Source organism: Xiphophorus maculatus, chromosome 4 (assembly GCF_002775205.1).
Source record: "Xiphophorus maculatus strain JP 163 A chromosome 4, X_maculatus-5.0-male, whole genome shotgun sequence".
Taxonomy (NCBI): Eukaryota; Metazoa; Chordata; class Actinopteri; order Cyprinodontiformes; family Poeciliidae; genus Xiphophorus; species Xiphophorus maculatus.
The window spans coordinates 3,027,449-3,054,755 of NC_036446.1; the positions used below are offsets into that span (position 1 = coordinate 3,027,449).

The 27,307-nt window shown below is 36.3% G+C and overlaps 5 protein-coding genes across 8 annotated transcripts; 1 reads left to right on the forward strand and 4 right to left on the reverse strand.

Annotated features, from left to right (window-relative positions):
* Positions 1-587: 587 nt before the first annotated feature.
* LOC102224003 (low choriolytic enzyme-like) lies at positions 588-4,291 on the reverse strand. Its single transcript, XM_023332125.1, has 9 exons — positions 4,201-4,291; positions 3,977-4,042; positions 3,639-3,669; positions 2,942-3,082; positions 2,709-2,829; positions 1,852-2,030; positions 1,241-1,322; positions 1,026-1,154; positions 588-926 (listed from the first exon to the last, which is right to left on the reverse strand). Coding segments are annotated over exons 2-9 (738 nt in total). The 5' UTR covers positions 4,031-4,042; positions 4,201-4,291; the 3' UTR covers positions 588-925.
* Positions 4,292-6,378: 2,087 nt separating this feature from the next.
* LOC102223741 (low choriolytic enzyme-like) lies at positions 6,379-9,079 on the forward strand. Of its 2 annotated transcripts, none has more exons than XM_023332119.1 (9): positions 6,379-6,587; positions 6,723-6,750; positions 6,832-6,882; positions 7,107-7,244; positions 7,353-7,473; positions 8,143-8,321; positions 8,413-8,494; positions 8,670-8,794; positions 8,881-9,079. In XM_023332119.1, exons 1-9 carry the CDS (start codon positions 6,534-6,536, stop codon positions 8,946-8,948), a joined length of 846 nt encoding a protein of 281 aa, XP_023187887.1. In that variant the 5' UTR covers positions 6,379-6,533; the 3' UTR covers positions 8,949-9,079. The 2 variants fall into 2 exon arrangements, with proteins under 2 accessions (XP_023187887.1, XP_023187886.1); XM_023332118.1 differs by having other exon boundaries at positions 6,380-6,587; positions 8,878-9,079.
* A 406-nt stretch (positions 9,080-9,485) lies between these two features.
* On the reverse strand, positions 9,486-13,654 carry LOC102223490 (high choriolytic enzyme 2-like). The gene is made up of 9 exons (XM_014472145.2): positions 13,554-13,654; positions 13,326-13,356; positions 13,208-13,249; positions 12,188-12,325; positions 11,958-12,084; positions 11,222-11,400; positions 11,040-11,121; positions 9,808-9,932; positions 9,486-9,714 (listed from the first exon to the last, which is right to left on the reverse strand). Exons 1-9 carry the CDS (start codon positions 13,605-13,607, stop codon positions 9,698-9,700), a joined length of 795 nt encoding a protein of 264 aa, XP_014327631.1. The 5' UTR covers positions 13,608-13,654; the 3' UTR covers positions 9,486-9,697.
* A 2,415-nt stretch (positions 13,655-16,069) lies between these two features.
* On the reverse strand, positions 16,070-21,299 carry LOC102223227 (low choriolytic enzyme-like). 2 transcript variants are annotated; one of them, XM_023332120.1, is made up of 10 exons: positions 21,189-21,299; positions 21,023-21,102; positions 20,759-20,789; positions 19,603-19,653; positions 18,942-19,085; positions 18,138-18,258; positions 17,081-17,259; positions 16,899-16,980; positions 16,557-16,681; positions 16,070-16,458 (listed from the first exon to the last, which is right to left on the reverse strand). In XM_023332120.1, the coding sequence occupies exons 2-10, from the start codon at positions 21,074-21,076 to the stop codon at positions 16,454-16,456; spliced, it is 792 nt and encodes a 263-aa protein (XP_023187888.1). In that variant the 5' UTR covers positions 21,077-21,102; positions 21,189-21,299; the 3' UTR covers positions 16,070-16,453. The 2 variants fall into 2 exon arrangements, with proteins under 2 accessions (XP_023187888.1, XP_023187889.1); XM_023332121.1 differs by having other exon boundaries at positions 21,023-21,116; positions 21,189-21,290.
* Positions 21,300-22,901: 1,602 nt separating this feature from the next.
* Positions 22,902-26,898, reverse strand: LOC102222971 (low choriolytic enzyme-like). 2 transcript variants are annotated; one of them, XM_014472144.2, is made up of 10 exons: positions 26,847-26,898; positions 26,684-26,763; positions 26,201-26,231; positions 26,068-26,118; positions 25,440-25,577; positions 24,933-25,053; positions 23,903-24,081; positions 23,576-23,657; positions 23,245-23,369; positions 22,902-23,181 (listed from the first exon to the last, which is right to left on the reverse strand). In XM_014472144.2, exons 2-10 carry the CDS (start codon positions 26,735-26,737, stop codon positions 23,177-23,179), a joined length of 786 nt encoding a protein of 261 aa, XP_014327630.2. In that variant the 5' UTR covers positions 26,738-26,763; positions 26,847-26,898; the 3' UTR covers positions 22,902-23,176. The 2 variants fall into 2 exon arrangements, with proteins under 2 accessions (XP_014327630.2, XP_023187890.1); XM_023332122.1 differs by having other exon boundaries at positions 22,902-23,369.
* Between the last annotated feature and the right edge of the window lie 409 nt (positions 26,899-27,307).

Below are 27,307 nucleotides of genomic sequence, written 5' to 3' on the forward strand. Positions count from 1 at the left end.
GGAAGACAGGAACACCTGGAGGTTTCACAGCCAAGGTGGCAAATAAGATTCAGAGTCAAACACAGGAAATTCCAGGTAAATGAAAAGGCATCAGCTAAATTTTTAATTTAAACTTAAGCTGTCTTGACTTGTGCAATCCAGTGAAAAGATGACAGACCTGACTAAACCAAGAGGCCAAAAATATATTGGATTTCTACAATTTTATTTAAAAGAAGTATTTTTCCACTGTTGCCAAATATTTGTTGAATAGGTTTTACTTTTGTACCTAAGAACAATTTATATGTTGTACTTCTCTTTTCTTTTAAACAGGTAAATAAGTATAATCAGTGTCTGTCTGAGTGTTTTGACTCTCATTCAACTATACTCAGTCACTGAAGTAAATATACATATTTACTCATACATGAGTAAATCTTTGTCTTTAATCTCTCATAATCTCTCTGAGATTAGTTCATTATGTAGAATATATGTGTGTGTGTGTGAAAAGATATACTCTGCATATATTTTCAGAGCCTAGACAGGCTCTCATCCTCTTCTGTATTTCAAACAAAAATCCAAACAATAATTCCACCATAACCATCTTTTCTTTGAAATATGCTTCTTTATTATGCAAATTAATTATATCCTTTGATGATCAAAGCATAAACATAAAAGCAGGGAAATAAATGTGGCGATTATAGATAGTATATATGCTTGCTGTTTATTTCTCAGTGGTTATCAGTACAAAGGCTGACATGCATTAAAATTCTGATCCACCTGGTGACAAAAACTTCTTCCAGAACCAGACAGGACAATGATTTCCACTTGTTCATTTAAAGAAAAGGAGAGAAGAATATTATATGTTTATGCCAGCTCAGCTTTTTGGTGTGAGGCCTGAGATCAGCAGCAGCAGCAGCAGGAGGAGGCCGACCTCTTCAGCCTGTGTAGTTCTGGGTAAAAAAAAAACAAACAAAGAAAGAAATATAAAAGATAATAAGTTATTTCATCTAGATAAAGAGCTGTTTATTATATATCTTTGTTGTTTTTACCAGGAGCACTTATAAAGCCGGTTGACACGGGCGATGTCATTGACGCTCAATTTTTTGGCGTCTCCAAACTTCATCTTGGGGTCGCGTTTGGCAACGATGGTTGGTTTCCCATTTTTGGAGAAGGCATCGCTTTAAAAAACACAAATACAGTGAAGATAATTAAAGCAGAGCAAACTTTATTCTTTATTACTGCATGCATGCTCAGAAAGACTCACTTGGAGTATTGCATGACAGATTTGAAGTCATATGGAGTCCCCAGGTTGTTAGTTTTCTTTTTGTCAAAGTTGCTCTTCTCTCCTATCCAGGGATTCAAAACAGAGAAAACATTCAGTCACAATTGTTAGTTAAACTTATGGTCAAGTGATTGTTGCAAAAGTTAAAAAAGCGAATCAAGTGCACTTTTTTTCTCTTCTCTTTGTTATTTTATTTAGTTTCTATATTACAAATGGAACTAAAATGCTATTAATTCACACAAAATCTGTAGTAATGAACTTCTTTGGTATTTAATATTTATGTTTTTATGCTGTTTACTTAATATTATGAAAATATATACGTACACATTTTCTGCTAAGCTGTTCTATTTTGCACATTTTGAGCAAAAATATAAATTTTACTGGTGATTCTGTTTCCATCACTATTTTGTTTACACATCTAATAATTTCTACACAAATATTTGAAACTTTTTGTGGGAATGTAATGTTTAACAATCCTCTGGACCTGAATAAAGCATGTTTTAAAGATACAAATTTCATAAAGATTTTATTTTAATCATCTATATTAGTGAAGTACATAAAAATGAAAGGGATTCTTTTGACTTCAATCTTGCCTTTCTTGATGTTCTGGTAACGAATCCAGATGTATTTGTCTCTGTCGGAGCGGACATGTTCATGGTCGAAGCCCAGAGCGTGAAGAACCTCATGTTCCACAGTGGCGTCGTAAAAACACCCGTCTTTCTGCAGAGAGAGTTTCTGTCCTCCGTCCTGACGACCAAGATAGGACCAACACCTGAAATATAGGCAATATTTGAAACGTATTTTTAGGAAATAATTTCATTCTCAGGCTGGGACCCAATAAAAGTTTGATTATTGTTTCTCGTGTGATAATTTGTGGTTGTGCTGCTAAGCTGTTGGCTGAGCTTCAATGTGACTTCCTGTTTTGTGTTTAGCTGTTTCATCATTGTTTACCTAAAATAAGCTTCTATATCGTGCTGAAAAGTCATTTCTAAGTTATTTTAGTCGTTTTTCAGTTATTTGCAATAGAAATGATAAAAAAACCATTTGGTTTTTGCAGTGTATGCTGTGTATTCTCAAATCCCCAGTCGGTTGTGGTACACTGGTACTGCCAAACGTTTCTTCCCTTTTAAAGAGTTTTTATTTTCACTGTTTCCTCATTAATGCTCATTATGAGGGATTTTTGCAAAGCCGATAAATACACTAAACGTGTTAAATGTGCTTTGTTTTAAGCAGAGAAGCCACATTTAGAGGTATGGAGTGAATTAAGTTTGTGCTAAGGTTAGGCTTAGGAATAGACCAGCAAAGGTTAAGGTTAGGGAAAAGGTCTGGCTTAGGCATAAATACAGCTACTAAACTGGATGGTAGTTAGAACAAAGTCCACAGTTTGCATAGAATTGCATGGATTTGTATGTGTGTGCGTGTGTGTGTGTTTGCGTGTGTGTGTTCATACCCGTCGCCTGAAATGAAACGGATGTAATCGCGATGACGTGGTCTCTTTGGGACAAAACGAATGCAGGTGCGCCTATGGAATCTCCTTAGGGCATCCATGATGAACTTGCGGTCTTTCTGAGCTACAGATACGTTGAGTCAATAGAATATTTTACCAATTTCAGTTGAATGAAATCAATATTAAGGCAACATTGTTTGCTTCATGTAAATAATTATCCAATCGGCTCTGCTCACAGAAGAAAGAGGAGATCTCGTAGGGCACGTTAACGAAGCGTCCGGATTTGGGCCACTTGCAGCCTCTGGCAGTGCATGGGTCCGCATTCCTGTTCCGAGTGTCGGGGATGGCGATGTCATCAAGCAGCTCGGGGGTTTCCACTGCAAATCAAACACCCAAAAATCAACATCAATATTAAAATAATGACTCTTTTAATTGTGCAATATCTACCCAAATAAGCCCAAACAACAACTAACTTAGATTTTCATGTGCAGTAAGTTAGACTTAACCTTTAGCACTGTCTTTGTGTTATTCTCCTATTGTCTTCTCTAAAGCTTAGATCACTTCATATTAAGAATTAAGCCGCGTTTGTCTGTGTTCATCTGTGTTTTCTACACTTTGGTAACGTGAAAGCCGTTTTATTCTTCCTGCTTCAAACCAAACATCCAACGTAAATAAGGCAACCTGAATCTTGGGCAATTTTGCCACAATTCTCAATGACATCATCGAAATGTTTCTTTAAATTATGAATATTCAGTTATTACGTTGCACATTTATCTTTTAGCAAAACTTAAACTTTCTCTGTCTTAATCATGTATAAAGACATGATGCCACTGAAAAAACAGAAAAATGGTGACTTTATTTAAACATTTCTATAATTAAAATATATATATATATATATATATATATATTTAATGTAGATTTTATGTAACTCACCAGATTCATTGTCATCATCAAGTGGTGTGCTCTGCAAAAAAAGATAAAAAAAACATCAAAATGACAATAATTTTTCTGCTAAAAATGTTTTTCAAGGTTAATTTTAGCAGTTTTTCTACTAAAAGCAGAAGTGTTCTGTTTTTCACCCTGGATTTCCCTTTCACTAAATTTACAATATTTTTACACTATTAGTTTCATTCCTAGTTTCAGATGCTAGTTCATTTTAACTTAGTCTTTCGTTTCAAGAATTACAATAGTAAGGTTGAAGTAGAGTTCAACTTTACCTCATTGGCTTTAATGAGGTAAAGTTTAGCTTTACCTCATTATTTCCAACTTACCAGCAGGACATTTGTCACTGAGAACAAGAGGAGGAAGAGGACGGCTGGAATCATGATGAAGGTGACCTAAAGTCAAATCACAAACAGAGATTCATCTACAAAGATGTGCCAAATTACAAACATGCCTCCAAAATGAGGAAACATTTACAAGAATATGCATAAAAAGTTTAAATTAACCATCAATTCAGAAACATTATTATCCTGTGAGGATAAAAAGCTGATACCTTCCAGATGCTGCAGGAGTTTGATGCAGGATGGAGTTCAGGTTCGTCTCTTCTCCGTTTTTATGCAGCTCACGGGGAGTGGCTGAACTCGACTGTTTGGGTTTTCACAGGTTTGAGAAAAATGTGGAAAAGAAAAAAAACTGTGAAAATACAATTTTCAAAACAGAGAACTAACAATGAAAGTGAACTAAACTTTTCACCCGAAACTAGAGCCTTCACCAGAGTTTGGACATGTCACCAGAATCATCAAGATTTTTAGGGGTGAAATTAATGTGATCAATGTTTACGCTTTTCTATGTGTAATCATCAAAAGATGAATGAAAATAAATGCTACAGTTTGATGATTTTATGAATATTAAAAAGGACAAAGTCTAAAAAAACACACTCTAATTACATAAGGTGAAAAAAATCTAAAGGAAGGAGTTAAAGCTCATTCATCCTGCACATTTTCCAAATGTTGCTGTACTGTAAGAAAATCTCTTTTTCACCTAAATATAATTTCTTCTAAGGTCACCGCTCCAGAAATAAAACATGTTAGATTATCCTTGAAGTTTGTTCTTTCATGCTAGTATGCTTGGTTCTGTGCAGCTTTAATGCCACTTCCTCTTTAAATGACCTGCAAACGAATACAAGGAAACTGTACAATAAGGTTCTGTTCAATGCAATATTTCTGAATCAGGACAAAATTAAAACATATAAGCAGTATTTTAAAAGTTAATCCTTGCAGATAATTTCTGGAGATAAAAATGGACACCACCGATGGTTCTGTCACAGGAAGAACATGAAGGAAGCTAGTAGGTCATCAGAGGGTCGACTTTGGTTAAAATCAACAATAATAAAATTCCAGCCGTAAAGCTGTGTAATATTACCTGAATTTAAATAATTTTAAATGAATTTATTCTGTGCATGTATCAGATCTTACCTGTGTAATATATTTAGACCTGCAAAATGAATGAATGTTTAAATTGTTGGTGTTTGTGTTTGTTACAGACATGAGCAAAGTCAGTGTATAATCTTACAACATTTCTGCTCTTCCTGAGCATTTTTTGAAGCAGTTCTTTGTTTTATTTTTAGCGTACCAAATAATTGTGTTTCTTTATGTATTTCTACATGCATTTCCTTCTGTGCAGCTTCTTTAGAACTGTCACCATCAAACAGGAAGCTGCATATGAATAAAGAACTAAAAAAAATTGTTAAACCTCCAACAGTTCAATTAATTTTATCTATCTAGACCAACAGCTCATAACTAATGTCAACTGGAGGCATTTAATATATATATATATATATATATATATATATATATATATATATATATATATATATATATATATATATATATATAATTTAAAAAGCTCACTGGTAGCTGAACATGTATTTAAATACATTCAGCCAAGAACAATTGTCCAACCAAACTATTTCTATAGGTTTTCTGTAGAGAGGAGAATTACAGAATAGAAAACTATTGCACAAATATTCTACCAAAATGAATAAAATCTTGAAGCCAAACTGGAGGAAGTGCAACATTCTGAGGAGAAAATTGTTCTGTAAAGAAAGCACATAGATTAAAAAAAGACATTTTTTTATACCCACAAACACCCTGAGCATCACAACGGCATCAACAACATTCAGGTCAAGCCTCTTCTGATGCTGAAATAACGTTTGGCTTGAAATGAGACAATTCATGCAGGAGCTAAATCAACTTTCTGTTTGGTGGTGATGAAACAACATGGCCGACATGAACGGTTTAGATTTTTAACTTCTTAGCAGAAATGTTTCAGATGCCATGATGCATGCTGCTATTACTGCACAAAACAAACATGTTCTGAACTTTACCAATGTAGTTATGGCCAATTTTCTTTGTTTTAGAAAAAAAAAGACTTTTATTTGTCTGACATTAAAATGTGACTTTGAGTTGTGAATAGTGCATAGAGACAAGCAACCTGGAAAGTATAGAAGTCTGGACTGTAAGGACAGAGAAACTTTTTTGCTGCTGCTAGAATAGTTTGAAAATCATCGAACTTTAAAAAGTCATATTGCGGGTAAAGGTGAAGTCATATATATTTCAAGACCTCAACATCCGGGCAAGATTCTTGCAACAGCACCATTGTCATACTGAGGTTTTACATGTTGTGGGTTTTAACTCAGCCTATCAGACATAAAGGCACAGACTGATTGGCCTTAAATGGTCTGTGTTTGATTTGAGTGAACGTCTTATAAGGAGGAGAGCTGATAAGAGCATCAGCTGCACAGTTTCAGACTTCTGTTCTTTTTAACTCCCCCACTGCAGCATCTCTTCCATCACTGCTGAGGTTTTGGCTTTCAGAGTCACCGTCATGACTACAGCTCTGCTCTTCATCCTCATCTTCGCAGTGGCAGATGTCACTTTGGTGAGTTTAGTTCTTCAAAGTTTAAAATTTGATGCAACCAAAAACATTTAGGAACTTTTAACCTGTTTGATGTTTTAAAAGAAAGTGATCTGATAAAGTTTGCATTTGTTGAAATTGCTTCTATTTGTGTTGCAGAGTGCACCAGTTGACGATTATAAAAACGGTGAGTGCAGTGATATCCCAGACATTTGATGCATTGATCTTTAAATCTGTAATCTTTTTTTTTTTACTTGTTTCTATCCAGATGAGTCAGTGGGTGATTCTGAAATTGTTCCAAGACTCAAAGCTGACTCCAGTAAGACAATTTTTCAAAACAGAAAGTCAAAATAGTCACAATAAAAGGAACCCGATTGGAGACGCAAACACTTGCTTAGTCAAATTTGTAAATCTTTGGTTTGGTTTTATTTAATAGTACATGTTGCAACTAAAAAGACCAATTTTTCACAACAGGCAGACACAGTGCAAACCATTCACACTTCCCCATAATGCATGTTGCATTTCCTTTTTGCTGTGTTGCAGACGCAGCTGTGCTGCAGGGTGACATCGCAGTGCCGAACACTTTGAGCAGGAATGCAGATAAATGCACCGAAAGAGGCTGCAAGTGGCCAAAATCAGGAAGCTATGTTTACGTGCCGTACTACATCTCTAAAACTTTCTGTAAGGATCTTTGGTTTTACCGTCGACTCATGAAAACAAATATATAATTAGCTCTCTTTGTCATCATGTAACTTTACACAAAGTTCCATGTTTCACACCGGTATGTAGCTCAGGAAGAGCGTGATGTCATCATCAGAGGAATGCAAGGCTTCAACCAATCCACCTGCATCCGCCTCATCCCATGGAAGCCTGAGGATCGTGATTACATCTTCATCGAGTCGAAGGATGGGTAGGAACACACACGCACACACGCACACGCACGTACACGCCCACGTTTGTGCAGCTATCTTTGCACAAACTAACCCTAACCCTAACCCTTCCATTGACATCCATTCATTTCTACAGCCTAAACCTAACCCTTACCCTTATCCTAACCCTACCCATTACATACCTAACCCTAAACCTACCCAAAACTCAATTTACACCTTAGTCCTAAATCTGACCCCTGACCCAAAAACAGCGTTTCCCCTTGTGAGAACCGAGCTTCGGTCCCCACAAGGAGCAGTGGGTCCCCACAATGTAGTATGTATCAAATGGTCCCCACAAGGTATTAGAAACACACACGCACACACACACGCTTAATAATAGAAACTACAGGACCAATACTGCATCACACACTATAAAGTAAAATAAACTCTACATTTTTAATTTTTTAAAAGATTTTTCTTATCACTAATTAAAACTTTAATGTAAAACTTTATGTATTTAGAGTCGGGTAGCAACTGGTTACAATTACTTGGGTAATTATTTTAAAAATGTACTTTTAGAGGAATTTTTACTACAATGAACTTTGTACGTGTGTGATTTGATTGTGATGTATCGCCTTCTCGGTTCCTCTTACTACTGCAGTACTAAACTTTGTGCCACTGCAAATATTTAGGTTTTTTTTACATTTTAGGTGCTGGTCCTATGTGGGCCGTCAGAATGGGGGACAGTACTTGTCCCTGCAGAAAACAGGCTGCGTGCACAATGAAGTTGTGCAGCATGAAATTCTTCATGCTCTTGGCTTCAACCATGAGCAGGTCCGGTCCGACCGAGACAGCTACGTCAGGATCCTCTTTGACAACATTGAACCCAGTTAGTTCACAAAGAAAAGCTGCAAATTGGCTCACATGTCTGTGTAAAAATGATGCGTAAAGGTTTACCTCTGCTCTGAATTCTGGTATAGATTTTAAATTTGCTTTTGAAAAGAAGGAGACGAACAACTTGGGGACTCCTTATGACTTCACCTCTGTCATGGAGTACAGGAAGTGAGTTTTTATGACAATGCATTTATTACTTTATGTGAATATAAATGAACTTCTTTTCTCCTGCTGTGTGTAGTTGTTATGCCACATTTTTCATATAATTAGAGAAATTCGCATAAATGTGAAACAGTAAACTAATTTGATAATTGTCATTAATAACCAAAAGCCTTATTTTTAGTGATGCCTTCTCCAAAAATGGAAAACCAACCATCGTTGCCAAGTGTGATCCAAACCTTAAGTTTGGAAATTCAAAGAAAATGAGTGCCAATGACATCATCCGCATCAACAAACTTTATGAATGCAGTGAGTGAAACATAATGCATAACTGAATCATGCTGTTGACATTCAAACATGCTAATGTCACCTGGTTCTGTTTCTTCCCTCAGCAGGACTTCCTGGGTTGAAGAGGTCGGCCTCCAGGCCTAAACGTCCTAAAAATGAACAACTTCCCTTCTAGGCATAAACGACATGCAATCAGAGAAATATATCACATCGTTTTAATGGCTTCTAATGCATTTTCCTCTTTCATATTTCCTTTATATCATTTATTCTGTACAAATTACTATTAAAGCCAAAGCATTTGCATCATTTCTGTGGTTTTGACTGTTTATTGAAAGCATGATTCTGGCTGGACGTTAAGCTGCTGTCGGTTCCAACGATGCTTTTTAAACATGCTCAACCTTTGGAGGAAGGTCCAGTCATGTTTTACCACTGATGTCATTTTTTTGTTCTACATTATTAAACTCTTGAAAATACCACTTTAATGTTGACACTTTTTATAGATGTTTATAGAGTCACTTTAAACAATCATATATTTTTAAAAAAAGCACTAAAAGAGCTTTAGAGTTGTTATGCAAAATTGTATTATTCCTTTGTACAAGATAGCAAAGATATACAATATTGATGCTGGCTGTATCATTTATAAAAGAAAAAACAAAACCGTTTTTATTCATTAATTTGGCAGTTATTTATTAAACCTTTTACTTTGACTAATCCATTCCTGTTGAGCTACAGTATGCTGTACCGTCTTTGTCCAGCAGGGGGAGCTCGCTTATGAATCTCTATTGAAACAACTATTATTTAAAAGGCCTCCCATAGTTTTTCTTTATAAAAATGTGAATGTTAAAAATAAGACTTTGAAAAATATTTTCTTCTTAAACTTGGCAGCAGCGTGGCTCCATATTTGGTGCTTTGAGACGTTGTGTTTCAGTAACGAGAGGTACCTGGGTTAAATGGGGGAAAAAATCATGTTCATAAAGAAACAAGAACAACAAATAAAGAGAATGCACACTGCTTCTTTTTATTTTTTTACTTACTGCATTTGTAAAGCCTGTTGACACGACTGACATCGTTGGCGCTCATTTGACGGGCGTTTCCAAACTTCTGTTTAGGATTTGATTTTGCTTCGATGGTTGGCCGTCCGTTACTGGAGAAGTCGTATCTTACAGAAAACAGGAACAGATGCAAAGTAAGGCCACGAAAAAACAACAAAATGACGATGATTCAACAAAATGAGCAAACTAAAATACATACAAACACAAGAAAAACTGTCTGAACCGGGGAGACAACGCTTAATAAAAGAAATAAAACTGTTTGAGTTAAATGACAATGTAAAAAAAAGACGGTTTTTAAATGGGATTTAAAAGATAAACTCAGCCTCAAATGAAATTGTGGAATCTGGGATTTACAGGTTAACGGTTTAAAAGTATAATATGTTCAAATATTGTTGTCAAATACAGAGATAAAGGCATGAGTACGTTTTTAGTTTCCTTTAATGTAAATAAGATTTAGTCCTTTTAGCAATCAAACAAAACAAAAACCTGATAGTTGTCCCCATTTGTTTTTACACTTTAATAAAAAAATGTAAAACAGCTGAAGAGTTGAATCATCTTGGGGTTTTGGTAATGAGTGATGGAGAGATGGAGAGGAAAACAGACAGACTGGTTTTGTCAGGATCTGTGTTTTTCTCTCTGTTTATTTTCAGTTCCTGTGCCTCTGAGTCTCCGTGTTGTCCTGTCTCCCCTTGATCATTCCCAGGTGTGTCTCGTTTCTGTGATTACCCTCTGTGTATTTAATGCCACCTGTGCGTCCTCGTCATTGTATGTTTAGTCATGTGCTGTCTATTCTGTCCTTCGTTTGTCCAGTGCTACCAGTATTTAGCCTTGGCTTCCGCTTAGCTGTGCTGCCTGGATTGTGGACTGTTTTTGGATTCATTTGCACTATTATTTTGCCATTAAAACCGTCATTACTCGTCTCATCCTGGGTCTGCTGCGTTTCCCTCACCGCTTCCACCACAACTCATGACAGGTTTGGCGTTTTGTGTTGCTGTCCTGGAGTCGGGCTAAAATGCACATTTTCAATTTTCTGATTTTATTTGACTCTTCAAATTCTGTACATGCATAATAAACCTGGAAACCCTTTCAAGAGAAACCGAATCCAACTTATAAGAAAAAATATTAAAAGTTGAAATATCTTCGTACATGGAGATATTTGTTTTTAAATGGCGCTTTTAACAGACAGGGATGTAATTTAAATCAACAATACTCACTTGCCATAATGCATGACCGAGGAAAAGTCGTAGGGAGTTACTAAGTTGTTCGTCTGAACTTTTCTGAAATTGCCCCTCTGTCCTGTTCATGAATCAGGAGACAATTTTGAAAGAGTTACAGAATTTAAAAGTATTATTACTCTACACTTTTTTAATAAACTGTTAAAACTTTAACTGCTGACTTTGCTGAATGTTGTTGAAGAGAATCCGGACGTATCTGTCTCTGTCGGAGCGGACCTGCTCATGGTGGAAACCCAGAGCGTGGAGAATCTCGTGCTGCACAGTGGAGTGGTGAACACATCCTCTTCTGTCCAGCGAGATGTACTGACCCCCGCTCTGACGGCCGATGTTGGACCAACACCTGCACAAAGACACCGTTACTTTTATATACCATCTGTCTAAATGTAAAAGCTTTTGGTTTTTACATTTAGACAGGCAGAGAGAGGTTTCAACATTGCAAGCTGAGGGCAACAAAAACAATAAATATTTAACATTTAAATTTGCACCGTTAAGTCATCAGTGTTTGGTTTGTGAACGAGACACAAGCTGCGTTTCCTCGCAAATATCTGAAAATTGTGTATATTATTTAAGACACAAATAAATTCACATGTGAATAAACTTGATTAGTGTGATAAGTCATTAAAATCATCCTCCAACTACTTCCTGTTGTCTTCGTGGTTTGCTCCTATAGTAACATCCGCTTGTTGATCACGTGACTCATTTGATGTGGTAAAAGTGTTTCCAGTGTTTGCGAAATACAAAACTGCCGTGTTTCCATTCTGCCAATTTATTTTCCTAATTTCAATTTGCACCATTTTATGGTTAATGGAAATGCGGCTGTAGCCGAGCAGAGACAGGATGGAGCCGCCTCCACCCGCAGCAGCAGAGTTTAAATGAACAGTAACATTTGTTTCCTACCCTCCGTTACTCTGAGAAAAGAAATGGATGAAATCTCGATGACCGGAACGTTTTGGGACAAATCGAATGCATGTGTCCTGGTTGAAGCTCTGCAGGCCTTTAATGATGACGTCCTTCTCCTTCTGGGCTACAGACAACAGAAAAATTACACCCATTAACACTTTGCTTCTGTAAATAACTTAACAGGTTTGATCACATTTAGTTTGTAAATTAAAGCTAAAACTGCTTACAAAATTTAGAGGAGATCTGGTAAGGCACGTAGACGTAAGGGCCAGATTTGGGCCACTTGCAGCCTCTGGCCGTACACGGGTCCGCATTCTTCAGAAAGGTGTTTGTTACGGCGACGTCTCCATGGAGAACGAGATTTTCTACAGTAAAAAATAGAAACAATAGATTAATGTACATTTTGGTACAACTGAAAATTTGAAGTAAAAATAAACACTGGAATAAAAAAAAAATCTGTAAAATGGTAAACAAAGACAGAAACAAATCCAACGAGATCAGCTTTGGTTGTTCGACATGTTCACCGAGAAAGCAATTGATTTGTTTCCATTAAATAAGGAATAAGATGGTAAAAAACATGATTCCTGGGAGTTTATGGGTTATTTATGGTTCACAGTTTTTGCATTGTTTGTTCTTCCGGGTCTGTTTTTATAAGCTGTTCTGGTTTTCCTCTTCCTGATTAGTTTCTGTTAGTTTATTCTAAATGAAGTCTTTTCACTTTCTGTCAGTTTTTCTTTCGCTCCCTGCTCATCAGGTTTTTTCTTCAGCCGTGATTTTTAGTTTTTCCTTTCTTTTGTCAGTAGCTGCATTTCCATTGACGACATAATTGAGCAATTTGATCATTCCAAAATAAATTTGCTTCGTGTAAACATGGCAAGTTTGAAAAATGTAAACATTTTGTAATTTGATACTTCAGAGCTATTGGTGCAATGACACTAAACGGACAAATGAAGCCAAACTAAGCATGTAATTTAACTTAGTAAAATCAACGCCATTATAAGAATTGTAAGCATTTTTATCTAATATGAAGAGTTTTCTTTGCCCTTTTCAGAAGCCTAAAAGCAGAAATGGGGCCTTTGCACTTGTCATCCTAAACAAAATTAAAAATTAGTTTTTTTAAGTGAGAGAAATGTTTAAAGCAAATTTATCTAATTATCAGTGCTGGAAGTTTTATTCGCTTTCGCTCTTTAAATGTTCCTCTGATTAATTTTGTGCATTTTAAGTTTTATTTATAATCTGTGCCTTACCTAAGTCAACTTTGGGCCTTGAGACGTCGTCCGTGAACTCGTCTGAAGGAGAAATCAGAAGATCTTTAGGTTTGAAATATTTACGTTTTACATGAGTAAAGCTTCGTTTTCAACTCACCGGTTTTATTGTTCATTTCAGCCGGAGCACTCTGCAGCACAAACACAGATTTACACATGAACAGCCAGTTAATGAACCTTTGGTGGCCTAATCTGCTTTACTGTTTTCTTTCCGGTTCTATAATAAGGAATGTATTTTTTAAAGAACGTATGTTTGTCAATATTTGCTTTTTTGCTTCACATTGGTCTCTGTCAGCTGAGGAAATCAAACCAGAAATCCCAAACTTACCCGACAGACATCCATCACTGAGAGGAAGAAGAAGAAAATAAAAGCTGGAGTCATGATGATGGTCCTCACAAGTTTTATGTTGAAGTAAAGAAACAAAAGAGCTGCTTGTCTGAAGAGCCAAGAGTCAGAAATCAGCTGATCTTCATCTCCTCTCGGTTTATAAACTCATCTGAAAATGTCTTAAGGTCCTTTTAAGGTCATTCATAAATCCAAAACGTTGTCTGATGGGAAGAGTAAAAATAGGAAGTAAACTAGACAGTAATGCTGTTATTGACACACGCAGGAGATGATGGCAGAATAAATTACTCACAGTGATTCATCTAATTCATCACATGTTTCCTAACCTTACACTATTGTCTTTGCACGGTTTGTAAATGGTTTAGATTTTTTCTCTGTGTTAATTTACGTTTTTGTTTCATTTTCAGTTAATTGAGTCTCTGTGTTGTCCTCTCCACCCCCTGATTGTCCCCAGCTGTCCGCCCTGATTGTCCCCCCGTGTATTTAAACCCTCCTGTGTTCCTGGTTCCTCGTCAGGTCCTTGTTTAACCGTCTTGTTGTTGTTTATGTTCATTGTTCTGCCAGTATTGAGCTCTAAGCCTTCTGCTCTTTCTGTACTGCCTGGATTTTGGACTTTTGTATTTTTCATCATCATTAAAATCGTCACTTCCCTCATTTCAACCTGGGTCCACAGCGTCTTCCTCACCACCTCTCACTGCATTCATGTCAGTAAAAACACTCCCACTCACAACTAACTTGATTCTTGGGGATTTTTGTATCTGCTGTCTCATCTGAAACTCTCTGATTGTCTCTTTTTAGACAGTTCCAGAGAAAATGAAACACATGCAGCACATGATGATTTGTTTTGGTCATATAAGCCTTGAGCAACATTTCCACCCCCACAAAAAGCTTTTCTTTTGACGACAGACTTCACCTTTGCATTATTACTTCCATATTTAAATTATTGAGGAAGAACAAACAGAGATTATCTCAACTGGTTTTAGATACAGAATTAGCACACATATACAGAAACACTTAAAATGATCTGTTTCTTTGATTTTACTTTTTATAGTTATATGTTTGAGTAAAATGAACATTGTTCTTTTATTCTATAAACTACTGACAACATGTCTCCAAAATTTCAAAACAAAAACTTTTGTATTTATTTGCAAAAAATAATAAATGGTCAAATTAACTAAAATGACACAGTGATGTCAGACCTCAAATAATGCAAAGAAAATAAGTTAATATTAATTTAGAAACAACAAAACTAATGTTTTACCTCAGGAAGGGTTCAGAAATCAATATTTGGAGGAATAACCAGGAGGTTTTAATGGGTTCAGTGCAGTGGGCTCTTCATTTTTCCAGAGCTGTACATCTCTTCTTTATGGCTCCTGTTAGCGGCTGGGTGATTTTCGGCAGTAAGTTTGACATTTTGTCCTCAAAATTGATGTGTGATGTGATGTGGAGCAGGGAAAATGAACAAGCATGAAGCTTTGAGGAAATTGGACAAAAATCAAACTGTGATAACCAGAGTACTGAGTCGGATGATCTCCAAACCTGCAGCTTTCATTCTGTATTGATCAAAAATGGTCCAATAAAGGAACAGGGGGAAAAGACTGCAGGTCTCCAGGGTTGTTCCTGAAATATCCTGGAGTTTCCCTCCAGCTTCAGGGCAACAGCACCGACACTGTCAGACACGCCACTGCTTTCCTCCGAGTTCTTGGTATTTTCCTTTTCTACAAGATAAAGGAGTAAATTTCTGCCCCAGAAATTTAGAGAATAATCGCAGACATGTTCTAGAAAAAAACTAGGACTAGTTTGAAAAGTCAAAAATGTGCTAGAAAAAAAAAAATTCTGATTAATCTCAGAAATTTTCTACAAAAAGAATTTTTTTAAAAGTTAAAATTTTACAAGAAACTCACATTTCTTTTAGATTAATCTAAAAAAAAATTCTACTAAAAAGTGAACATTTCTGAGTTTGAAAAGTTGAAAATTTGCCAGAAGAAACTCAGAAATTTTGTGAATAATCTGAGAAATTTTCTGTAAAAAACACTTGGAAATTTCTTTCTTTTTTCTGTCTGCAATGTTCCTAATTTGCTGTTTTCTCCTGAAAACCGCCGCTGCCTGCGGTTTGTTTGGGCATCATGTGTTTATGAGTCAGAACCAGAAAGTCCCTCTGGACCTTGATTTGGTTTTCTAGTTTGACTGAGAGTCTGAAATATTGACACTCATTTCCTGATCAATATTTCAGTCATTTGGTTCTGGTGTGAACTTTGCTGTTATGTGTTGGACTGCACCTGGTCCATTCTTGCACATGGTATTTAGCAGAAGCTAAGGCTGAATTCGTGTTTATATCTTGTTCTCCATTGTCTGTGTTTTTATGTTTTTCTTGCATTTTTCTTGTTTGAAAAGGTTTCTGGGGATAAAACAAAAAATCCTTCACTAACTTCAGAATAAGAGCGTAAATATAAACGTTTACTTTGTTAGTTCTTAACAGTCAATGATCGAAACTTCAACACAGATGTTGAACTTTATTCAACTGACAGCTTAAAAAACAACCAGCAAAAATGGATTCATTTTATCCATCTCTAGAAGCCTTTAATTCTGTAATGAAGATATTTTGCCCGTCAATAAAAACACATACAGTTATAACCAAAGCCATGATTTCATTCCAGCCTCTCTGCAAAGCATAAAGCAAAAAGCAAATTCAAATCAAAACTATTTATGAATCTGGGTGAGAAACCTCCCATTAAGAGGAGATGCAATGCAAGCTTTGACCAGCAGGTGGCTCTAGATCTTTCTAAAAATGCTGCCAGGTTTTATTTTATTTAACAGATTAGAAAATATTCTTGCAGCAGAAAGATTCTTGGCTGTTGTTGAGCTGATCTCTTCAAGACATTTTATTCTGAGAAAAGAAAGAAAGTAGAGACATTTCAAGACAACTAAAACAGTTTCAGAGATTTTTAAGACTTTTAAACTCTATTTATTATTTTTAGTACTCACTGCATTTGTAAAGCTTGTTGACGCGGGCGATGTCGTTGACACTCATCTCAGTGGCTCGCCCCCAGTCCCACTTAGAATCGGACTTGGCAACGATGGTAGGCAACCCATTTTTGGAGAATGCATATCTGAAACAAGACACAAATATATCCTTAGAATTGAGTGATTCTCGAAAATGATTATGCTGTTTATTTCAGTATGACACTCCAGTTAGGCCTTCCTCTTCCAAAAGTTTAAAAAGCTGTCCAATCAGAAAAACTAAGAAACTGTGCCAGGCTAAACCTCCCAGCTTTTATTTGAGTTTGAATGAATCACATCGAGGAAGAGAAGTTTCCTGGAACTCACCTTCCGTACTGCATGACGGACTTGAAGTCGTAGGGAGTCCCCAAGTTGTTGGTCACTTTTTTTTGGAAATTGTTCTCTTTTCCTGTGCAACAGTCAAGAAAAAGCAAAGTATTTATCAGTTATTTTCAAACATTTAACCATAAATTTTTTCTATCTGTAAAAACACAAGCTGGAAAGTCGACCTGGCTTGATGTTTTGGTGATAAATCAAAACGTAACGGTCTCTGTCGGAGCGGACCTGCTCATGGTTGAAACCCAGGGCGTGAAGAACCTCATGCTGAACTGTGCGGCGGGACAAGCAGCCATCTTTATTCAGGGAGATGAACTGTCTTCTCTTCTGACGTCCTAAGTAGGACCAACACCTGACATGTTCCCCATGGAGACCAGAAAACAAAACAAACACAATGTTCATGGTGAGGCGTTTCTGTATTAATCCACTTACACTAGAAAATTATTCTAAATGTTTTCCTGCAAAATAAAGAGCCTGAAATTTGAACCTCTGACCTCCCTAAGACACAATACTTATGATTTTCTTCTTTTTTTGCTGGTTATGTCAGTGAAACCACATTGTCTACATTTAGACATATTCTTATTTTACACACAAAAAAGGTAAGAAAAACAATAACATGCATAACAAGGCGCGGCTATAAGTGTGTTCAGGAGACTCAGTCATGTGATTCTGAAGCTCATTCTGCCGTTTCTAAAGGTTTGTTTGTTTTGTTTATAGGTTTTTTTGTGATTTATGCTTAAGGAATAGTCTTAAAGGTTAGTGTCAGACAAAATGTCTGAGTTAGGCATAAATGCAGTTACGAAAATGAGTAGAAGTCAACACAAAGTCATTGGTTTCCATGTAAGTACAAGGATTTTGTGTGTGTGTGTGTGTGTGTGTGGGGGTGTGCGTGTGTGTGTGTGTGTGTGCGTGTGTGTGTGTGTGTGTGTGTGGGGGGGTGTGCGTGTGTGTGTGTGTGCGTGCGTGTGTGTGTGTGTGTGTGTGCGTGTGTGTGTGTGTGTGTGTGTGTGGGGGTGTGCGTGTGTGTGTGTGTGCGTGCGTGTGTGTGTGTGTGTGTGTGTGTGTGGGGGTGTGCGTGTGTGTGTGTGCGTGTGTGTGTGTGTGTGTGTGTGTGTGGGGGTGTGCGTGTGTGTGTGTGCGTGTGTGTGTGTGTGTGTGTGTGTGTGTGTGTGTGTGTGTGTGTGTGTGTGTGTGTGTGTGTGTGTGTGTGTGAGAACAGTGTGTTCCTACCCATCCTTTGAGTCGAAGTAGATGAAGTCCCGATCTTTGTTCCTGTACGGGACGAAGCGAATGCAGGTGGTCTGCTCAAAGCTCTTCAGTCCTTCAAGAATAACGTTGCGTTCTTCCTGAGCTGCAGAAAATGTAACATTTATATAAACCATTTCATTTCATTCTGGACTGATGAGAAACTAATAATTGGGAATAGGCCGGTAACTTGTGTCCAGGTGCATCAAAGTTTTTTTTTAAAAATGCCAGCAGGAACCCAGAAAACATAACATCAGTTTCTTACTCTTTTAATTTTATGAAGAACGGAAAAGGTACAACAGATTATTAGTGCCACGCTAAGGCAATAAAAAAATAAATACAATTATGAAAATAAAGTAATAAAATTCTAAGAATAAACTCATTATATCACAAGAATATTGAGTTTATTACGAGAATAAAGTCAGTATCGTACAACTTTATTCTCACATTATTACGATAATTCTTGTTTCAGTTTGACTTTATTCTCATAATTTCATGATTTTGTTTGTAGTTTTATTTATTTTATTTTTTTTTAGTATAGCCCTAGCTCTCCATTGTAGACAGGTATAACAAATAATTATTAAAAACAATTTTTTACTTAAAAGTACATGTCGTTTCAAAGAAGTGGGAACAATTGTTGCTTTTGAATCAATAAATTAGATCATGCATCCTTTCTTTCTTAAATGTTTGTATTAATAGTACCGTAAACATATGGATTGTTTTATTTTATACATTTAGAATATAAATATATATATTAGCATGTCTGCTAATTGGGACAGAAGCGCTTACTATAGTTAGTAGAGATGTAGTAGGGCACACGGACGTAGGATCCACGCTTGGGCCACTTGCAGCCTTTCAGAGTGCAGGAGTCGGCATTCCTGCTGGTAGCTTTAGGAACCGCGATGTCGCCTTGCAGTATGAATGTTTCTGGAACTAATAAAGACTCAGTTTAATTCAGGTTAATGATACAATACCAAATCACAACACGTCACTTCACAAAAAAAAGACATTTCAATTCAATCATGCATCCATTCTTATTCTAGTTTTCCATCTGCGGGAATCCTCAGATGGCGTTGAGTCATTGGCTTTACAGCAGCCCCTCCTGCTGAGCATGCATGTAGCAACAGTGGAGAGGAAAAACTCCCCTTTAACAGGAAGAAACCACAACCTGGCTCAGTGCAGGCGGCCATCTTCCACCACTGACAGGCAGTTTGAGAAAACAGAGCAGAGAAAAAAACACAAAAACTGATGTAAAAATATTTTCTATCTTAAAGAAAAGTAAGAAGCAAGAGGAGGATGTTTTGTTGCTGGCAGCATTATGTCAGCAATGCTATTTTACTCTTCATTTAGTGCAAGAAAATGGTCCATAGATCACCCAATAATGAGAAACAATTAAGTCTTGATGTATTTTTCTTATTGCAGAACTTATAATTTAAATAATTAGTCTTACGAAATTGAACTTTGGGTCTTGGGACGACTTCGAGGATGTTGTCAGACTTATCTGGGAAACAGAACACAAGGAGTTTAGGTTTGAAATGTCCCTCAGTGAAATGCAGAAGAGAATCCATCAACTGAACTCAAGTAAGAATAAAATTACTTCAACATCTTATTCAGATAAAAGTAAAAAGTATCCATCCATTATCATACATTTAATATATTAAAAAAAAGAAAATTAAGTGGAAACTTTGGTATTTTAAGGACGAAAATGACAATAATTCATATAAGCAACAAAAAATAACACTACAAAATTTTCAGTTTATTTCCACAAAAAACCTATAAAACTTTAACAAAACCTGGGGCTGTTTGTCTGAGTCTGGTGAGTTTTTGGTTCAAACATTTTTGTTTTTCATTCAGTGGGAAGAAAATCCAGAAATTTTACTCAAGTAAGAACAGAAATACTTCAAATTAAAAATTTACTAAAAGTAAAAAGTGAAGTAGAGTAAAAATATTCCTCAAAGTACGTATATATATATAAATATACAGTATATTCCATATATATATATATATATATATATATATATATATATATATATATATATATATATATATATATATATATATATATATATATATATATATATATATATATATATGTAGTGTAGCAATACCAAGCGACTGCAACATCAGGAAAAAGGAGCACGAGAAACTAGAGAAATACCAGGGCCTCAGGGAGGAACTGGAGAGGGCCTGGAAGGTGAAGACCACAGTGGTGCCTGTGGTCATCGGGGCCCTCGGGGCAGTCACCCCCAAACTGGACCAATGGCTACAACAGATCCCAGGAACAACATCAGACATCTCAGTCCAGAAATGTGCAGTCCTTGGCACAGCCAAGATACTGCGCAGAACCCTCAAGCTCCCAGGCCTCTGGTAGAGGACCCGAGCTCAGAGGATAAGAACCACCCGCGGTGGGTGAGAAGGGAATTTTTATATATATATATATATATATATATATATATATATATATATATATATATATATATATATATATATATATATATATATATATATATATATATATAAAGTCACTCAAGTAAACGTAACTAGTTATTACCCAACTCTGGTCAAACATAATGATATGTAATAATATCTGATTTGATTCAACTCACCAACTGGATCCTGATTTTTAGCTGGTGCACTCTGCAACACACACAGTCACACAATGTTTCATTTACTCTCTTAATCTATATTCCTTAGCCTTCCTATTCTTAAGCCTTATTTTATGGCATCTCATGCCCTCGCACTGAGAGCAAAACATAAGAATACAAATATTTTCCTTTAATTTTTGTTTCTTTCACTTTTTTCTTTGTAAATTTTCACAGTTTTAACAAATTTTAACATCCCGTTGTCAGAAATCCCAGAGTAAAACCCACCAGAGACATGTCGGCCATCAAAAGAAACAGCAGGCAGGAAACATTTGGAGTCATTGTGGAGTTTCTTTATAACTCAAAACCTGATGAAATAAAACTAAAACAGTTAAATTATGTTTTGCTTTGCCTGTAACATTTAGATCCCCAATGTGCAAATGTGGAAGATTACCTGATGAGAGACAAAGTCAGAGAGGAGTTCACCTGAAGAAGTGGCTGTTTGACGCTGCATGAAACTGATGCTCTGCTCTTTATAACCAGTTCTCCCACTAGAAGTGACCACTATCTTTTCCTTTCAAGAGAAATAACACCTCCTCTTTATTTCAGTGACAGGAAATGTCACACTTGATTAAAAGTCAATTCTGACGTTATAGGTAATGTCATGTGTTATGGAAACTTTCAGACTTGCAGAATATGTGCTGGATATGTTTGTGCAATGCTGCTGTAACACGCAGGGTAATAAACAAAATCCTTATTTGAAAATGACCAATGTTGATATTGAAATGTTTGCAATAATCTGAAAAATGTAAGCAACCACATCAGTTTTAAAACAAAGACTGGTGACAGAGTGTGAAGTGTGTCAGTTTGTGGTTAGAACTTTCTGATTCACCTAAAACCACAAAGATGAATTCAAAACATCGCCTGATCTTATCTGCAAGCCTATTGATACACCGAGACTTAAACAGAAATTTAATCAGAAATTTGAGGTTAATTTGAAGGCAATATGAAAACGGAAAACTACAAACCAATTTTCCTCTGTCTTCAGTTCCTGTGTGGGTCCATCAGATAAAAGCTAGTAAAATACCATGTTGGTTTGCTACCTGACAAGGGTTTGTCAATGTTTTATTTTAATTTTAGAGACACAAACTAAAGCAACTTGACTCTAAAAGTATTTAGCTGTCGACTGGTTGCCATCAAGCATTTATGATACGTGGCTAATCAATATTGACCCAGTCGTCTTTCTTCTTTAAATTCTTTTAACTGAAACATATTACAAGGTTTCTGAGCATCAATGTTCTGTTTAAGGTTATGCCACAACAAAACTTAGTTTAAATCTGGACTTTGACTAGGCCATTCTTTGTTATTCACACAACATACATTTTCTAAGCCAATTCAATGTGCTGATCACTGCTTTGGCTCAACCGCAAACCGTCACTCTGCAGCCGTGCATCAGTAAAGAAGAAGCATGGAGAGCAGCAACCACATTCAGGAAACCATAACAGGACAACCTGCAGAGAGAAACTAAAGCAACGATTCAGTGAAAATATGCTAACAGAGCCAGTGACAAGCATAATATGGCTGCACCTTCGATAGAGTTGCTTTTGATTAGGAACTTTGACCAACATGTCAGCTGCGAATTTGGTTGATGATTTTGTTGATTGCTTGTTTGGTGACTGATGAGATAAAGCACTTTGAGCTGCCTTGTAGCTGAAATGTTCTGTACAAATAAACTTAAATAAAAAATAATAATAAAGCCAATGAGCTGGTCTATGGGCCACTTATTTACTTACAGCATTAAATATGTGTGATTGGTAAGGTCTGCAGACAGATGCTCTCATAAGCCAGTTTTTATCTGGTTGGTAGTATATATTTTAGACGTTTTCAGCTTTTGTCCCTTTTACCAACAAAGCTGTAAACTTCCATCTTGTGGACCTTTGTAATGGAGTCGCCTGTGAACTCTGAACTTTAGTGAATTGAGGGAGAGAAACAGAGGCTATAACTTGATTTTTGTGACACTACAAGCCGGATCTTTATGAAAAGGCAAACACAATTGTCAAGCAGACTGCCCTTGTCCAAGTATTCAATGATAACAATTTAAATATGGATTATGGAATAACCACAGTGTTTGTAATGTTGGAACACATATTAATGAAATGCATATAGCTTTAATCAAAACGATCATTTTATTCTATTACATACAGGCTCCATGTAAAGTAAAAAGCAGAAGGCAAATTCAAATCAAAGTTGCAAGAAGTTGACTGAGGAACCTCCCATCAACAGGCGATGCAATGCGACCTCTGACCAGCAGGTGGCTCTAGATGATCTTTTTAAAAATGCTCCAAAGTTTTTGCTGTTTAACGTTTTATGAGCTGATAATGTTCTTGTAGTAGACCAATTCTTGGCTGTTGGCGGTTGTTGAGCTGATTCCTTCATGTTATATTAGTCTGTGATAAAAAAGGAGACATTTAGAGAGTACTATAGCAGTTTCAGAGATTTTTAAGACTCACTGCATTGGTAAAGCCTGTTGACGCGGGCGATGTCGTTGGCGCTCATCTGAGTGGCTCGCCCCCAGTCATAGTTAGGATTGAACTGGGCCACAATGGTAGGCAGCCCATTTTTGGAGAATGCATATCTTAAAGAAGACATAAATATATCCTTAACAGTTTGATTAATTCATCAAGATGTTTTAACTGTTCATTTGACCGTAGAATTCCCGTTGAGTCTCCCCTTTCTGAACTTCAATCAGAAATACTTAACAACCATGGCAGACTAAATCGCCCTGCAGTTTCATAAGTTTGAATGAATCACATCGTGGGAGAGAAGTTGCCTGCAACTCACTTTCCGTATTGCATGACGGACTTGAAGTCGTAGGGAGTTCCCAAGTTGTTGGTCTCTACTTTTCTGAACTGGTTATCTTTTCCTGTGCAGCAGTCAAGAAAAGACAAAATATTTATCCGTTGTTTTCAAGCACTTAATCTGAAATACTTTCTATGTGTTGTAGTTTGAAAACCATAGTAAAAAGACTTGAACAGTAAAGCCGGCCTGATTCAATGTTTTTAAAGATACACATTTTCTAAAACTAAAGAATATTGACATATGTTCTATTTTTATCTGTGAGTGAAGTACAAAATTATGAAACTTCAAATTATGTAACTTCAAACTTACCTTCCTCAATGTTTTCAAAGAGAATCTTAACATGTGCGTCTCTGTCAGAGCGGACCTGTTCATGGTTGAAACCCAGAGCGTGAAGAACCTCATGCTGAACTGTGCGGTGGGACAAACATCCAGGTCTCGCCAGGGAGATGTACTGTCCTCCAACCTGACGTCCCATGTTGGACCTACACCTGACATGTTCCACATGGAAACCAGAGAAAAACAAAAAGAATGTTTATGATGATCTTCTATAACTATAACTGGCCTTGAGCTCAAGATGAAGCACATGATGGTTTCATTTAGTAAAAAAGTTTCTGGTTTGTGCTTAGCTTGTAATTTGCGTACTTTTACAAATTTCAGCTAATAAACTTTAATTAAATGCAAATGTTGATGACAAATAGTCAGATTTTGTTTATTAATGCTTGCATAACCCTGATGATTTTGATAAATTAGGCTTTATTTGTACTTCTGAGCTCACTTGTATCTGACTGACTTTAAAAAGCTTCTGAGAGCCTTGAAAATAGGTTAAGAACGTGATAATGTTCAACTAATAGGTATAATTATCTTATTGGGCAAGCAATTATTTGATTTAGTATTTAGAACAATTCATTTGATTTATGGCTAAATATGTGCTAAAACTACTTCATTGTTTAATTTAATAGATTTCTGTCATGATAATACCCCTTTAAGAGCGACACAATGCATGATGGGAGTTAAAAGTTGAAAAAAGAGAAAACTACACACGCTGATTTTGTTTAATGAAGTTGCACAAAAGCAAAAATCTATATGAGTCTTTTTAAGGGTGCAACACTTGTTGGGAGACCCGATTCGCTCACTGTAATTTTGCAGTGAAGCTCCGTGTTGATCTGTGATCTTTATGAAATGGTAAAACAATTTGTTGTAAGTACATCGTGGGATTTATTAAATGGTGTGAGTGAATAAACTGAAACTGGATGATGCGATGAAACACCATGCAAATCAACCATTGATGGATGCGGTCAAGCGATCTCCGTGAATGTGTGTGAGAGGTGTGTGTTCCTACCCATCCAATGGTATGAAGTAGATGAAGTCCCGAGTATTGTAACTATGCTGGACAAAGCGAATGCAGGTGGTCCGCTGAAGGCTCCAGAGTGCTGTAACAATGATGTTGCGTTCTTCTTGAGCTGTAAAATGTTTTTATAACATTTATTTAAATCTTTTCAGTTCATTCTTGAGTAATGCAACATGAATAAGTGGGCGTGGCTCGGTTACTTCCAAGGGTTTTTAAAACCAAGTGTCTTCAAAGGAGCTAAAATGTTCCTTCAATTAGCTTTCAGAGAAACTGGCATTTTTTAAAAATTATATTTTGTAAATCATGAGCATCTGTTAAGCAGCCAAGAGAATGTCTGTAAACACAGCAGCAGAAATACAGTAAGAATTTAATGAAGAGCACAACGGTAGCTCTCTTAAGTCTCTGTGTTAACACTGTGATACCTTTAAACCATTGTATTTCTTATCTTATACTAAGTTAACATGTGCATTTAAAAGCTTTCCAAGCAGAACGTCTTACTATAGTAAGGAGAGATGACGTACGGCACATTGACGTGGCGTCCATGTTTGGGCCACAGGCAGCCTTTCACAACACATGGATCTGCATTCTTGTTTGTGGTTTTCGGTACGAGGATGTCTCCCTGGAATATGTATGATTCTGTAACGATAAAGACAGAGACTCAAGTACAACAGCAGAAAAAACTATAGTATCATCAGGAATGATGCAAACGGTTGTGCAGAGGCCTGGCAGTGAACTTTTTAAAACCAGGAATCGTCCGAGGCCTTCGGAGCTGATACTGAACAAACTGTTGGAGCTCCAGAAGAACTAGCTACCTGCTCTGTGTGTGAATCACCTCTAGGACCTTAAATAACATCAAACTAAATGTTACTTCTTCCTTAGACACCACCCTGGGAAAATCTTTCAACATTTAAACTCTAGACATCTTTATGTGAAGGTCAAATAATTTTTTTCTACCTCAAGTTAAATTCTTACTAATCAAAATTTGGCAATTTGATTTAAAAAATCTTCCTTTTTGATTTTCATTTAAGTAAATGCTCCTTTATCATTCAGTAAAACAAACAGAGTAATTGTTGACGTATATTTTGTCTTCTTGTTACAGAAATTATGATTTGAAAAATAATCTCACCAAAATCAATTTTTGGTCTCGGGATGACTTCCAGAGAGTTGTCCGTTTCATCTGGAAAACAGATTACAAGACTTTAGATTTACAATATTTATCAGTCAAATATAACATAAAAAATGGTCTTAATCCGACTCACTGACTGGATTCTCAGTTTTAGTTGGAGCACTCTGCAACACAGACACAGAGTTACAAAATGTCTCAGTGATGCAAAATAAAAACAGAAGGAAAAGAACCAGTAACCTAATGGACCAAATTCATAAAACATTATTAGCTTGATAGTTATGTGTTTCTTCTAAGAGCTGAGCTCTATAAGGTAGATAAATAAATACACATTAAAACATCTTTGTAAAAGACAGGAGCAGATTTGTTCTGTCTACAATGGCCCTAATGCATTATTGTACAATAATGCTGTGTTTTAATTTGTTTTGTTTATTTATCTGCCTTCGAGTGCTTATTTCTAAGAAGAAACACACAATTATTAAGCTAATAATGTTTTATTATTGTCAACTTAACATCTTAGGCTACTGCTTCATTTATTTCATTTCCTTTTTTCTATTTATTCTTTTCAAAAATGCAAATTTTAACATCATACTAATAGAAATCAGAGAGTAAAACCCACCAGAGACATGTCGGCCATCAAAAGAAAGAGCAGGTAGAAAACATTTGGAGTCATTGTGGAGTTTCTCTGCAGCTCGACACCTGAGAAAATAAAAGTAAAATTATGTTTTTCTCAGCCTGTAACATGCAGATCCACAACGTGGAAATGCTGAAGGTTTCAATACCTGCAACTGATGAGATGAAGTCAGCGAGGATGAAGCAGCGACTGAAGCTTCTTCCTTTATATAACCAGTTCAACCAGTAGAAGTGACCACAGCCGATCTTTTCTCACAGGATGAGTTTCATAATTTTAGGTGCAGGAAGTCATGTCACACTTTGATATAAGTAGATTCTCACAAATAAGATAGGAGTTACGGAAACTTCCAAACTGATCAGTTATCATTATATGGGCTCCAGTTTCTAAAGCTACAAACCAAAAATTAGCATCTATAATTTATGTTATTTAGCCTGTTGTAGAATAAAAAATGTGGGCTCATTTTTTAAAGTCATATTTACACCATACAGTCATGTCACAGTTCCAAACTAAACATTAAAATGGTAAACAAAATATTTAGTTTGTAAAAAAGAGTCTTGTGAAACGCCATGAAACTTTCCTATTGGTAAATTTCCTTTAAAATTTCTCATT